Genomic DNA, 15825 nt, shown 5'->3' with positions numbered 1-15825 from the left:
GAAGTTTTCTTTCTGAGAAACCCGCATGGGTTTCCTTTGTTGCTTCGTTCCACAAGTCGGGAGGTTGACAATTTTTCCTTTTATGAACGCTCCTCCACCCTACGGGCTCCTGCAGAACAGATTTCTCAGTCTCAAGATGTCGACAAAAACACTGTCGCAAGATGTATGCATAGAAATATGAGAAGCGGGGAAAGCTGTCGTGCTACGATATTTAACACTGTATTTGAAAGACAAAAATAGAGCCACAATGACTAATTTCTTCAAGGCTTCGAGTCCTACGAATGACGAACATGCAGTTCTCACGAACTAAAATTTTTAGGAACCCGGCCATAATTCTTTATTCTTTTTGACTACGAAAGAAACGAATGAAAATCAAGCTCTTGTAAATGTCTCCTGCACTTTACGTCTGGAACATAAATTTGTATCGGAATAATGGAATACTAAAAGGTAGGCTATCCTGCCTAAAGATATATGTTTAAGAGCTCTGGCTGCTAATTCGGCGTCTAAAATATATTATGTGCAGATAAAACATGCGAGGTCTAGCCACAATTATGAAGGAACGACTTCTCATTCGGCTTGTTAGGTCGGGTATGAATGTTGTACGTCACTATAAGCGCGATTGTTAACGTTTTAGAAGTAATGTACGTGTTGTAATCACGAAGATACAAGAACCAGATTTACGAAGCTGATTTTTTTTTTCTGAGAACCCATATGTCGTTGCCTGGCGGCCGTACTCTCGTATCAACTGTCGTGTTCTACATATAAACTTCATGAATCCGGGCTTCTCACGGTAGCAGTTTAGAAAATTCTACATTTCGCAATTCTCGTAATTTCTCCCATGAACGAAGACTCTTGCCAGTAACATTGGTCTTGCCAAATGTCAGCACCTTCTCCTCTAACGGCAGAATTTTAATCCTTCTAATTGGCGGAAATTTTCAAATGAACATGTTTCTTAATTTAGACAGACAGCAAAGGCAAAGCTTCCCTGGAAACCATCTCTTTTTTCCTCATTCGCAATATTACTCAATTACGTACTTTGCTTTTGCATTGCTCAGAAGCTTAACATGTCATCCGTATACGTGGGATATGATAAACATATAGCTCCTATGCATACAGGGTGTCCCCGCTAACATGAGTGAAGCTTTTTTTTTTTTTTTTTAAATGGCTGCAAGATAACAGGACGGTATACAAACGGTGTTCCTTCGGCAGTCGCCTACTGCAAACTCGGTATACAACTTGACTAAGGGGTTAAGTAAAGTTAAGTAAATCGATAATCACAAGTATTCTTTAACTTTGTTAAGCAATTTCGGTCAACTGGCTAACCAATGATAACAGAAAACCGAAAAGTGCGGTAGGCGACTGCTGTCGAAACGCCGTTTCGTCCTCGTATCTCGTAGCCTGTTAATAACTTGACCCGTGTTAGCTAGAACACCTCGTATCATCCGTAGTACGCCTCGCACGTGCAAGGACCAGGCAGTTAACTCGACCGCCTAACGCTTATCACTTATAACCGCTTAAAGCACAGCACTAAAAGTAAAAAAATAAATAAAAAAGTCGCAACAACGTCAAGGCCAGTCGGCAATTTTTGGAAATGGGCAGCTAGCCTTCACTTGTTCTGTATTATTGTCTCAGCGTGACGGAATTTTCATCTCCTATTTTTTTTCTTTTTTTTTTTCTTGTGATAAACAGTAGTAAGAAAACTTACACCATGTGGCCTTTTTAAAACGCATTTCTATAGACTCAAACGCTGAAAACACATTACCTTAATTTTATTTACGCGTAATAGTTTCCTGAATTGTTCTTGCAGATGAAAAATGACACGCAAAGTCATAAAAATGCAAACAAAAAATCTGAAAGAGTGGAAACACGCTGTTGGCGCTGCATTGGCTGCGCGCTGCCTCCATGAAGCACTCTCACATCGAGTAGACGGGATTAAATATGAGCGAATTTATTCTGGTCTGCAACTAACAAATTGCATTAGACACTTTTAATCGAAGCTTATAACCATTATTTTGGTTTCACCTATTAACTCGCGCGGTCTATTTCAGCAAACAAAACAATACGCCGCGATTACAACAGATTAAATGAACTTCTCAGGAGATCTGCTCGTTTTACTAGAAATCACTGCGACAAGTATACACTACCTATTCCGCGTTCGTGTAGAGCGCATGCGTGAACTCGCGGCCTATACATAGCGTGCCTCAAGTCCTTTATACGTGCCTGTAATTTAACTTCAGCAAGTTTTCATACATTTGGCCGTGCGAGTGCATATGAAACGTTTGGCGCCTAATACTGTTTAGCAAAATACCCGCAGTTGCAGCACGACTAATCGTCAATGATTTCAGTATATGGAGCGCTGTTGTGGCTCTGTTATCAGCTGCAGAGCGAGACACGCACCTCAAGGGTAGGATATGTTTTCAAATTGGTCCAAATTGGTCCTCTGTTCTGTTGCGTTCAAACAAGTCGTTGTGAGGATTGGGCACGAAGAAGGAACTAGAAAATCCGTTATTAAAATAAATAGAAAAGGGGAGGAAATGAGGAATGTCTCCACTGTAAGTACCATGTAGCAATTAACAAGTCCAACACAGCTCAATTCAGGAAGAGTTCAAGCACATCGCTGGTTTTTGGGCAAGTTAGACGTGCTATGAATTTTCTAAAGTTATTAAGACTAGGATAATAGCAAGAGAGAGTAGATACAACCCGATGCTGTCAAGTAAATTTCATTTCAAGCAGCACACAAGTATACGCTGCTGGCACACCAACATCAAACAATCAAGCAAGCGCTCTTTCTGGTTCACGACAGGACAATTTATTGTCCACGAAAACCCGCTTTATTAATCAGCCTACACCTTCTGCTATTTCTCTTGTGCTTTTATGTGTGTTCCTCAGGACTTTGCATTCAATAAAGCGCGGGTGGCTATCATGCATAGTCGTGGCAGAGTACTGTTATGGAGGTCATCCCCATCTCATCCGTTTTGTCTCTCTTGCTGTCTTGCACGTCTTAGTATAGCCCTGGAAAATTTATAGAACAGGTAGAGTTATCGACAGCACGAAAGAAACACAGTTGCATACACCTATCGAAGACAGAGGCATGTTATGAAGATTTAAACGTGCGCCAACTGAAAAGCCTCTGAATATGACGCCAGCCTTTTGCTGTTGAATCTGCCACGAGTTAAGTATTCGCCACAGTGGGGTGCAATGCAAAAAACTCGTTTACTTAGATTTCGGTGAGCCTTAAAATAGCAGGCAACTAATTAGCCTGAAGCCCTCTACTATGGCGTTCTGCGTAGCCCAGTGAACAGTTTTGAAGTGTATAGCCTTTTAAGTTATTATCACGGTGTAGGTAGCTATATTGTTTAGTATGAGCGGGACACTTGTGCAACTGTGTTTATTTGCTCCTGGAATCCTTCCTTTCCGAGTTGCCGGCAAAAAAAAAAAAAAAAAACGAGCCTGCTCAAAATTTAGTTCTAGTCTATTCAAAATAATTCTGATAGCAAAGCAATACCGAAAAATTATAGCTGTCAAGCGTCGTGTGAAGAAACTTATAGCTTTTAGCGACCTTGGCAGATTTCGCCGCCGGTATGTATACAACTGCGCAAAACCACATAACGGAAGGACTCCGTGTGTGTTTGGTGCGCCAGAAACCTTCGTTATTTCCTCACGCTCTTTTCGCGCTGTTTCAACTTGCTCCGTCCAAGAAAATATAGCGATATGGCGTGTGCCTCTTCGGAGCGCTAATAGCACAGAGCACACAATACAGCTGGAGCAGCCGTCGCGAACGGTCGCAGACTGTTGAGCTCGCGTGTCGAAATTTCTGTAGAGAGGCAAAACCCCCGACAAGGCCATCGCTCCGAGGCTTTGCGAGGTACTAGAGGAGAAATTAAAAAAAAACGTCAAGGAAATTTTGATCCACACGTGGTGTGGACGTAGAGCCGCGGCTTCCAGGGGTTTGCTTTGATGGCCTCGAGTGATTACCCGGAAACATACGCACCGATGGCATGAACCAGCTTTCCCGTAAGCGATGCGTATGACTCTCGAGAGACACCTTGCGTTCAGGTGACCACACGTGCGTGAACGTTATTTCCTCGTTTATCACTATGGCAAAGGTCCCATGCGACGAAGCTGTTCGGCTATACTGCCCACATATAGCCTCTTATTCGCACTCATTTCCCACTCCCATGCGGACGCTAACCGTCGGCAGATGTGATCACCAGCGCGAAGCGCCATGCATGAAGCAATAAAACTAATATCACCCTCAGAAAGCAGCGCTACTTCCATAAATGATGCTCAGTAGCTATAACATGCGCTAGGCAACGCCGTTGGGAACGCAAGGCTTCGGTGTCCTTACGCCTCACGTATCTGGAGAAGCGAAGAGCTAAAGAATAATAAGTACAGAGTCTACAAACACCAAGGATCGCTTATTCGTGCGGCGAATATTGGCGAGACGACACACGATGGAAATTTCAGATGGCCAATTGCCAACTCTGATGACTTCTTGTCCAGTTGGCGCAGACGGAAGATCGGCGGCACGCTAAGCACGCGAACGGCAGACGCTGAATTATCGCTAACCTCAGAAGGAAAATTGAGCACTTGTCTTTGCAGCCTAGCGGGTGGCTTTGAATCAAAACAGAAAAAAGAACGAAACAAAATGGGGGAAAGTCTCTCCACGAATAAAGCCACTGTTTTCTGCACACCTGTTAAACGTTTGCTTGCTTGCTTGCTTGCTTGCTTGCTTGCTTGCTTGCTTGCTTGCTTGCTTGCTTGCTTGCTTGCTTGCTTGCTTGCTCTTCTTTTTTCTTTCTTTTTCATTCTCTCATTCTTTTTTATTTTATTTTTATCTTATTTTTTTACCGGAGAGATAGCCGGGCGCTTACGGCGTACGCGGCTGACCGTACTACTACGGATTTGATTCCCGTCCACAGCGACTGTATTCTAAAGTATGTAGAATGCGAACACACTCATTCACTTGTATTTAGCCGGACAGCAAAGAGGTGATCGATTATTGCGGTATCCTCCACTTTGGCGTTCCTCCGAGTCCAGGCTAGCTTTGGGCCGCAAAATCACCGTAATGTACTTTTCTCGTCTTATTTTCATATAATTTATGTATCCAGTCGAACCCGGATATATCGAACCCACATATAACGAATTATTGTGTATATGGAACAGCTGTGAAATCCCCTTGAAGAGTTCTGTAGGATAGGATAGGAATGAACTTTATTTGTCCAACGGTTATTGCTGTTGGTGCCCGGGGCTAGGCTGCCATTTCAGCCGCGCTGGCCTTAGCGGCATTCGCTGGCGAAAAGTTTTTGACTCTATAGTGCCTATTTACGCTCACTGCTTGAGAGAATCAACACAAGGCGATTTTTTTTTCTTTTCGTCTTGTATTGGTAGCCAATAAAAGTGATTGGGCTAGTTGATACATTCTCGAAGGCTAAGACAAGCTTAAGCGCAATAAACGACCATGGGCGAGACGAAACAAACAGACAGGAACGAGTGCTCTCCACACAGCAAATGTGCATCGCCCAACTAGACCACAGAAAGCCTAAGCTGTGCTTAACCTAAATCCACATAAAACCTAAGCTATCATTAAGACTCAAGAGAAGCTGCAGCAGCTTGTCCTGTTTATCTTGAATCAGAGAATCGACGGCGTGTAGCGCAGTCCATGCACTTCCCGTATGCATGATTAAGTTCCACTTTGCAATCAACCCCATCGTGACCTATCTTGGCTCCGCTGCATGCAAGCAACAATTTGTGCAACAACCAGTGGCGTTGTTAGCAGCGCCCGCGCTTTGATTCTCCGCCGTCTATCGTCATTCATTGCTCCGACCAGGGGAACGCAATAAACTGCCCACTTCTTTTGCACCGTGGCGAGAAATGCAGACTACGAGCAAAAGGGCCAGACATCACTTTGGCGCGTCTTTGGCATGAACTGAATGTAGGCTTAATTCAAGCGTGATCCTTCAATAAGCCAATAACATTACAGTTTCAGATTTTGTGCTTGATAGTCAATTAAATGCAGGGAGATAAAACAAATATATTCTTCTGTTCATTTAGTTTATAAGACTTATTCATTTTCTTAACTGGAAGCAAACATATGCAAAAGTTCCAGAACGAAATCTTGGCACAGCACCAACAAGCAATACCAACGTTTTCTGCTCGCACGTACTGAAATACCAGCTGCAGCCTTTAACTATAGTTTTTCCACGCCAAGCACTACAGACTCGATTTCGCTGTTACTGCATTTTTTGCATTGCACTCTTTTTTTTTTTCCAATGATCTTCCCTGTGCTTTTCTTTGCCGTATTATAACTGATCCTATAGAACTCCTATAGATCCTATAACTGATCCTATAGCACTGACACGTAACAGTAAATCAGCTTATGCTAGTGAAGCATCCTTCAAGTTTATTTTCTTTCATTTGGCGGGAAAAGGTTGACCATAGTGGCGAATATGAATTGGCCATACTTCAAGTATATCAATATTCGCGCCGATACCTCATGCCAGTTCGCCAGTGTACGATCGGTAGAAGCATTGGAAGTTGAGCTAATAGGTATGAATTCATTGTGCCTAAACAGCGCTGATCATATGGCTTATCATATTATCAAAGCGGGTGATTAGTGCGTAACCAAGGCTTTGATCACGTCACTGAAAGAAGTGGCTTTGCTGGATATACGACATGAATTTGTTTTCTTTTCTTTTTCGTGTTTTTGTGTGGTAATGGGGCTATTCTGCCTATAACTTTGAGTATGTGCCAATAAACCTTAGTCGAAAGTCAGTGCCTTGTCCTGTCCCTTCTTGCCCGTGTACATGTTCCTTTCGCTGTTTACCAGCACTTAGTGTACGATGACCGGTTTCCATGTGTTCTCGTATTAGTGGCCGTTTTTGCGCAAAGGGAATGTCCAGACAATTAACAAGCCAAGTTGATTCAACTAAAAGGTTTTATCCTACAATAGAGAAAAATATATACTATTCGTCGCAAATTTGTTGTTGTATAACAATAATTAGCCCCATTAAGCCTTCAATTTCTGCCATTAGATTGTTTCAGAAAATTTCAAAAATGTTTCGAGTATAAAAATCCATCACGCATGGCGAGTGCCACTTGCGAAAGCCCGTTGCACAATTAACTGATTGAGTGGTTAAGGTTTACTACTTTACTGCTCTGAAAAAACTCCTTGTTATTAACATGCAGCATAAGTGCATCACAGAAAACAACAAAGGAAAGTTGCAACATGCCTTCAAAACGATTTCTTGCCAAGTGTAGAAAAATCTGAGCAGTATCCATAATTCTCACGATGGCTAAACGATTCCCGCATCACATTTCTCTCTGATGATGTTGGCTTATTCAACAGCTCCTATATATAGAAAAAGGCTAAGTATGAAAGTGGGTCACGTGATCTGCGGAGTTTCCGAGGCACGACATAGTGAAATGGTAAAGGGAGGTGCAGCCCAGAACGTTCGCTCCGGGTCAAGCACAGCGCTGCTGGTGCTCATTACGCCAGCCTTGCGACCGCGACTATACTCGCGGTCGTCGAGTGAAACGATGTAAATGTGCCTCCTTAGGCGCGTGACACCACGCGTTCGTAGTAATTAAGCGAATGTCTACAGCAATTTATATTGCTCTTAAAAGTACGAAGCCTCGTGCAATATTCTAATGCATTCTATTGCTGTCAATACTTTGCCCTCCGAACGGAACTTCAACGTTTTTCTTGTTCTCCGTCTTCATCATCACCATCATCGTCCTTTTTGTCGTAGTGGCGACAAGCTGCGGATTTCAGTGCAGCAAGCTTGACAGAGTTCGATCTTGTACTTGCTGTGAAGGTTCATGAAATATCGACATGAACACTTTCATCGGTGTTTTGTGTTCCACTGTCACGTTGTTCATTTTAATATTTCCTTTCTTCATATGCATACAGAATCAGAACAGCATTCGGTGCCTCCAAAAAGCGTAAGCATCTCGTTGCACATATTTAATGAAATTCGAAAAGCCAACATGCCCACGCAGACCGTTAAAAAGAGCGCACTGCAGATTTTTCAAATAATCTATTTTCCTCAGTAAGAAAGGAAACACGCGCACGATAATGTTTCGCACGTATTCTTTGTTTCTGTGCCATTAACATATAATCATTAGCGATATGTCCGGTCTCCTTTCTATGCGTTTCTCGTTTTCGTTGAGCTGCCGTCGAAATGAAAGGCAAGATATAAAAACAGCCACGTCAGTGAAAAACCTGACAGGGCCGATTTAGATTAGCAAGAACACATACAAAAATAAATGAAGTGAATAGAAAGGTTCAATGAAACAACGCGATAAAAAAATAAAAGCATACGTTGAAAATGAACGCAGTCAGACAGCATTGGGACAGTTCCATTTTCGAGGTCTAACTGTCAGAATCGTTAATGCCCCGCGCCAGTGGCAACTCGCTGTTTGGCTTCCCTGTCTCATTTTAAGCGCAACACGCAATACTTCCATGCAGTAAGCCCCTCAAGCAAGTCGCTCAGTCGAGGTCTTAGATGCACGCAAATGCTGCCGAATGGCCTTGAAAGAGGGCTGAGCGTTCGTTCCCGGCCAACTCATTGCAACGCGCGTATTCACAAGCCGTAGCGACCCCCGTCCATTTCAATCGGTGGTTGGACCTGTGGCAGAAATTTACTCGCCAAGCCCGTATTTCTGGCTGCTACACTACCCAGATAAGTGACACTATTGATGCGGACGTTGACGTACACAACATTTTGCAACTACTGAAAAAGGCAGCGCAATGCAGGCTTGAGAAAGACCGCTGGGCCAGTTACGTATTTCGCTCTTGAGCACAATATCAACTACTACAGCACTTACTGTCACATATATGAAGACGGCTTAGTCACATATACACAGTTATTCACACCATCTGTGCATGTCGCTATCGCTGGTATATTGAGGCATCGAAATTTTACGACTTCCACTGAATAACCGGCGCTGTGGGAAGCATTGTCTTGCATTGCCAAACACTCTGTTTGTACCTATAGGTCATCTACACTGACTCACAAGCGGCCCTGCAACCTCTGCAATCGCCGCGTATGCAAGAGAACCTCATCGATGACATCAGGTTCTAAGCCAGCGAACTGCACCGTAACGCTGTGTTACAGCGGCTGTCTGACCACTGTGGCACAGTAGGCAGCGTCGAAGAGGATTGTGCCAGAGAATCACACAGTCTCATCTGTGTCGATTAGAACACTCTGTGATATACAAAAGACGCAGCGACTATTGTTTCTGCATTGCACCAGTACGGATTATTGCATAGGTTTTCACTAACTGTGACTTTCGCATTCATCATGGTTTCTGCAGACAGGACAACGCACGTCTCGACCAAATAAAATTAATTATGGCATACGCAAGTCCCTTCCTTTATTATATAAAAATATCAAATTCGTCAACGCGCGTAGTGTGTAACGTTCTGGAGGATTTATACCCCCTGCGTCCGCAGCCGCTATGCCTCATTAAGCTATTGTCATGACCTCGAGCTACAGGACGTTCTCGGCCCGTAAGGCAGTGCCGCTCGTGCGTTGCGTCCAACGAAAGAGCTTTCGAATGTTTTGCGGGAATGGTTCTCAGTTATACCTTGAAGACTGTATGAGCATGGACATGGCTACAGCATTGATTGTGCGCCCGTGTTCTCATTGTGTGCGACATTTCATATTTTGCCCTACATCTTAAGTAACATGTCAGGTCAAACAACCAGGCAAGCTTCTCGAGTTTTCATATAAATTTCTCTTCGCATTCAACTCGTGGCATTCAACAGTAAACAGGATCATTTGCAAAGATAAGCTGTGCTTCCAACATGGAAAGTATCGGCAATAGCAGATGGTTTCTTTGGAACTACCATTAATAATTTATTTCTCCACAGAATGACACTAGTAAGCGGAACTATTAGTTATTCACACGGAAAGAAACTATAGGAAAACACAGCACTGTGTTTTGTTTTTAAGTCGAAGGACTTGCGGTAAGACATACCAAGCTGCCAACTGTTGTCGTGTCTTAAAAAGAACTGTTGACGTTAGGCTAGGAGGAGGAGGAGGAGTGTTGCTTGGTGCACGCGGACCTAGCCTTGCAAAAGTTGCCGGCCATCGCTCCGCCCGAGCACCACATATCAAATACGGTAGGTTTTGAAGCCCGTCACATTCCATCTGGTAACACAGCGAACGTCACAAGAAACGCCACAGGCTGCGCGTCATACATTCCACGTCGACCCACACGGCAAGCCATTCATACTCGGACCCCGTATCCCTGAGGAACTTTAGGAGGAGCCTAAGCACCTTTCTCCTAAATATCCAGTGTCCTCGCGGGAACATTTCATTACGTCACGGCTCTGTATATCCACGTGGTGGCGGTGGGCCGCAACCAGCCGCAGAACTCCATAGTTGCTAAGCTACCGCGACGGGTCAACACGACAAAACGCCGCGACGCTAGCGCCTACGCAAATTTTGGCACGACTCGTTGCTAAGGTACCGATGCGTAAAAACAGATGCAATCATCGCACGCAGACCGGAAAGTGGGCCATTCATCACAATCCAGGAACTCTGCCTATAATAACTACGTAGTGAAAGGCTTATGCCTGCACGGAAAATGGTATAGGAAACTGAGGCGGAACGGTTGCATGCGAAGAAGAGAGTTCTGCGAAGTTGTAGATAAGGGTCTGGTGAGTGGACCGGTTTGCACGATGAAAACAAAAAAAAAAAAAGACCGGAGTGCAAAAGCATGGCTAATAAAGCGCGGCGGCTTCGTTGCCGTTTTATTACAGCTCACCACTGTAACCACTAGAAGCAAGGCGGCCTAGCGACTGCACGCGTGCGTGCGTTGTGCCGCAGAGGTTCAAGGTGACCGAGTTATGGTAACGAAATGTCGCGCTACAGTCTACGCTGCCAACTGGGGTCGTATTCACAAAGCTTCTCGTTCGTAAGTGGCCTTTGCTACTGGACAGTCGCCTTCGCTAATAATACGTCCAGCATCACGATTCGCTGAAATTCTCTCTTACGAACAATTCTAGCGTAAGAGCTTTTTGTGAATACGGGTCCTGATTCGACTACTGTGCGATGAGAACATTTTGCTGTGAATTCATAAAGCATTGCGCACATGCTTGCTTTTTGCTTACGCTACCACATTAATTGTATGTTGTAATTTAAGCATCCCTATTCCATTGCTCATGTACAGGTGAGTAGCTGTTGGACTCGGTCAATCCATATTATCATTTATCTGTAGCTTCAGCACAAAATCTACCGATCCCATGTTAATATTAGCCAACTTTTACTCGACGTAAACCATTACGCACAGCGTATTACGTCCTATACAATTATTTTAAAGCAGACAGCCGATATCGTTGTAATGCTTTTTAAGTTTAAGTTATCGCGAAGTCGTGCGAAATAATCTGGCAGCGAAACGAAAATCACGCCCATTTCTTATGACGTTTCTTATATACTGTCACTCTTATTTTTCAAATAAGTTTTCAAGGTTTTATGTTACCAAGCTTTACTTTTGCACACGTGCATACAGATTGCAAGAGCGCTCTTAGGGCGAACGTAAAAAAAAAATCCGCGGAAAAAGGACTTCTACATACGACAGTAAAATATTATTTTCAACACAAAGTGAAAAGAAGCATTTTTTTCCGGACCAATATTCCTACAGATTTTCGCTTAGTTATTTCCAGCAATGCCTGTTACTCGATCCGATTCGTTTATACGTAAACGGCGCGTAACCGCCCCGCCCCGCACGTGGATGCCATTAGGGCGTTCTTGGACATGAAAACAACTTCATTTCTACAGTCTAGATCGTAAATAAGAAAGGCGCGTCGGACCTGCGCGATGCAGCAGACATGATCTGTGGGCAGCCCAATAGCACGGTCCCTTACCCGTTCGTCTGTCACACTGTCGTCGACCGCAGTGCGTAGCTGATAGCGTCACAAAATTGTCTGCGGGGCGACAAGCCAAGCGGAACAAAACCTTTAGCTTCTGAAGCGTCCACTAAGTTAAGCCACGGGTATTTTCACACAAGGTAACGTGGATCCTAAATTTTCGCCATCCTTGTGGTCAACATTGAGACGGCGGTTTGTCCCATCTGAGTTCCGAGGTCACCGTTTCGCCGCTGCAGAAACTTTGAGTCGAGTGGAGTTGATTCGAAGCGCATTGTAGAAATACGAGTCATACAAAAATACAATATACCATGCGCAATATTTTTTTTTTATTTGGTTGTACCAGCAAAATGTCACCCAAGTTACCTCGCATCAAAGCATAACTAGAACGTAGCGGGGCATTTACAAATTCATGATATTTCTAACTGGAATAGCTGACTGCTTTAACAGCGAAATATACGGCTGCGACACGGCTTCCATGTTACACTTCTTCTGTGTCTGTACACTGTACAACGCGAAAAGGAGTGCCGTGCAAGGTACTTGACCGGCTGAGCAGTTCTCCCTTATGAGAACAAAAGGTGCTGAGAACAAAATGGCATCCAAGGCGAAGGCTACGGATTCCGGATGCACTGCTTACGTTCTATGAGGTCTGTGTGTGGAAGGTCAGTGAGCCTCCGTGATGCACTTTCACACAGCTGCGCGGGTTCTTTGCATTTTTTTTTACTTTTTTTTCTGTCCGTTCGCTCTCTATTCCCCCGTAAGCCCCCTTCGCCATGCAGGGTAGCCAACCTGAACTATCTCTTCTTGTCCTCCCTGCGTTTGTTGTACTATCTTTCTTTCTCCAACCCTCTAGTTATCATTCCTTTTCGCATGTCCACGTTTTGCCTGTGCACGTATTTAGATATTCTGGATATACATTGCGGTCACCTACCTTTCTCTAATTCTCATGGCAAAACACGACTGCTCAACAGCCTATAGGCTCAGAGAACACGTGAACCTATATCCCCGTGCAGTGCTTTGTTTGCGGTTCTTCTCGACTAGTTGATGCCAAGCGGCCCGTGAGCCTATGGTTAACTCCTAGACGAGATTGCATCTCTGACCTTGTTCAAAATTTAGTGCCTTGAGGTTGGTATATGGCGCCGTTATTTGCTTGCATAGCGATTCCGAGAAAGCGAGTGCGCCTCTGACGTTATCTTTAAGTTTTCCCGTCCACTTTGGTGATGGTCAACGAAACCAGGTGCTCCTGGAGCACGGGGTAATATGTTTAGCTTACATGTACGCTGCAACCAGCGCGTCGCGCATAGCTTAGTGGGCAACGAGAGTACGCGAACTTTCGCTGTGCGCGGATCTGTTTGGAAAAGCGTTTTTCTCCCAGTATTGCTTGTCTGACCTGTTGCATGTGGTTCAATGTGCAGTGCTGGACGCGAGCGGGAAAATGCCGGACGGACTGTTCTACGGTTCACTGGCCGCATTCGGAGACATGGGCGAGTGCCTACACGTGCGGGCCATCAACCGGCGTCTCAACGGAAAACTTGAAGAGTACTTCCAGGGCCAGTACTGCGCTCTGAACATCCGCTTCAAGCTGCCACCAAAGCCAGCCCGCTACAGCCCCAAGACATTCCTGAGGAATCTTACCGATGAGGTTCCTCTCTATAAGGTACTATCCTTGTGTTCTTTTAATATTGTTAGGGAGCGGTTCGCCGCGGCGCTGAAGACTACTGTCTATGTAGAGAACGCCATTTGGCGGAAAGGGCATGCCCGCAAACAGTTTGGCAGCCACCTTATCCGCGGATCACACTGCCTAGCGCGTAAGTAGCATGTAACTACACCTTTTTACGCAATATCTTCATTATTACTGTCGTAGTCACATATTGGTGGGGGTGCAGGGTATCAATACCTGCATCTCTCGCAGTAATAAACGAATATACTAGGGAACGAAAAGGGCCTCACGCAAAGGGAAGCCAAGACGGTCTTCTTGGTAGCCCCTGTAATGCAATCAGCGGAATAAATCGAACGTTTCTAACCACCTGCATTTAGAGATCATGAGCACGTCTTTTCTTGGATACAGTAAAATTATAAAATAATACTTTTAATCAGAAGGAACAAAGGGTGCAGTGGAAATAGGTTCAGTCACGCTGAATGAACACCCCACTCCAGCTCAAAGAACGTGTACGCCGCACCCATTTTTCACTTATATAGCCTCAACACCTCCGAGGTGTCACGCATTTTGATCTCCCTGCGTTCCACGGTATGAAGTTCCTGACAATATACAGCTGAAATGTATGAAAATGGACATGCTTCACAATGCGCGACAATAGGCCTTCATTCCTTGTCCCAAGTGCAATCGCTAGACGACAATCACCTTATGCAATCACTGTAAGAAAGAAACCGTGTCTTGCGAGATGAGTTAAATGCCTTCCCTTGGTATGTACGTCTACCACTATAACAGCGCAACAAGGCCTTCATAAAGTTCCAAGTATAAGGTGCGAAGTCGACCGCGATCTAAGGCCTCAAAAGCCGGATTCTCGATAACGGAGTCCTTGAACGTCGCGTTCTTTCTTTATTCGGTAAACAGAACTGCCTTGGCTAAAATATTTCCGCATTCAACGTCAAAAGATTTGACTTGCCTGTTATCTTTGTTTCTTTCAACTTACTTCACCTATACCTTATTGCAGTTTCTTTTCACGGATTCATTATTCAAAAATAAGTTGCCGGTTTCGCGCCGTATAATAACAAACACACACATGAAAAAAAAATTATGGGCTTTCGGATGGGTAAGTTCAAGCCATTTAACTTTCTTTTTATTATTCATTCGGTATGCAAATAGCACAACTGCAGCATCAGTTAGCATGTATCCTCCCCGTGCGTGTAAGACAGCAAATCGAGAGTTCGTTTAGTTGGCCTCCCTTAAACAGAGCTCTACATGTATATATAAGAGCGGACGCAAGCAGCGTCGCGTAGACACTGTGCATGTGCACCCCTCGAAGTCTGCTTAGGCTCTTTTGTCAAAGAGCAGGTGTATGGTAGTAACTATGGGTTCGCCATTCCTAGAATTCTGTATTTTATCTCTTTTATTTCTCTCTCCCTCTCTCTACATGTCCACATCCTGCACGACGAAGTTCCTCAAAACATTCATCCTCTCTTTCAACAGCATCTTCTAGGAGACGTGTCGGTGGGTTACTTCTACTTCACACCCATCCGGATGGCACTGTGCGTGCCTTCGACGTGCACGCAAAATGACATCCAGACATTGGGAAGCGCCGGTAAGTTGCGACACTGTGGCTACCCTACCCGGTCACCGCAGTAAAAGGCAGTCCATACTTTGTAGTTTGAGCCTGTATTATTCACAAAAGTTATCTTGTGTAAGAGCGTTTTCTGACTGATTGACTATCGGGCACCTGGCACTCGGTAGGTAAAATGAATTACTTGGCTCATGGCATAAAACTTCGGTTTCTCCTATAGGTATGTACCTCCTCAAAGAGGCAAATTTAATAAAGCAAGAATGGTGAACGCTGTGTTTACAAGCGGCAATATTATCCAACGTTCATAAAAAATTTAATAGGAGCAGCGAAAAAAATATTATAGTGGCCCGCTGGCGCGAACTTTAATTCAAAGTGCACAGTGATGATTGCACACGAAAGTACAGACTGCGCTTAACTACCGGCTGCATGTTGTATAAGTATTATGGCTGTGCTTGCTGTGCAGTTGCGTGGTTGTATGTGTTGTATATGTTCTATACAATGAATACATGGCTATTAGTGTCCTTAATATGCGAAGTTAGTATCGAAACTCCCTGCTGAGATTCGCAAACTTGTGTCGCCGATAAATCGCCTAACCGCGAGAAAGGCAGAGGAGGAATAAGCAAAGACCTTGCGGGAAAGCAGAGAACGTTGAACGGCAAAGAAGAGAAACTTGAATGGGAGAAAGGCGAACAAGCCGACCCAAGGAAT

The 15825-nt window shown here is 44.4% G+C and overlaps 1 protein-coding gene across 1 annotated transcript in view; it reads left to right on the top strand.

Moving 5' to 3' along the window:
* Positions 1-15825, top strand: part of LOC119436534 (nose resistant to fluoxetine protein 6) — a 93243-nt gene that overhangs the window by 37120 nt on the left and 40298 nt on the right. The window contains exons 2-3 of the mRNA XM_037703404.2: positions 13291-13532; positions 15027-15138. Coding sequence (XP_037559332.1) covers positions 13291-13532; positions 15027-15138 — 354 coding nt within the window. The remainder of the gene's footprint in view (positions 1-13290; positions 13533-15026; positions 15139-15825) is intronic.

Source organism: Dermacentor silvarum, chromosome 1 (genome assembly GCF_013339745.2).
Source record: "Dermacentor silvarum isolate Dsil-2018 chromosome 1, BIME_Dsil_1.4, whole genome shotgun sequence".
NCBI classification, from domain to species: Eukaryota; Metazoa; Arthropoda; class Arachnida; order Ixodida; family Ixodidae; genus Dermacentor; species Dermacentor silvarum.
The sequence above is the reverse complement of the archived record's forward strand: the minus strand, read 5'-3'. Positions and strand labels throughout refer to the sequence as shown.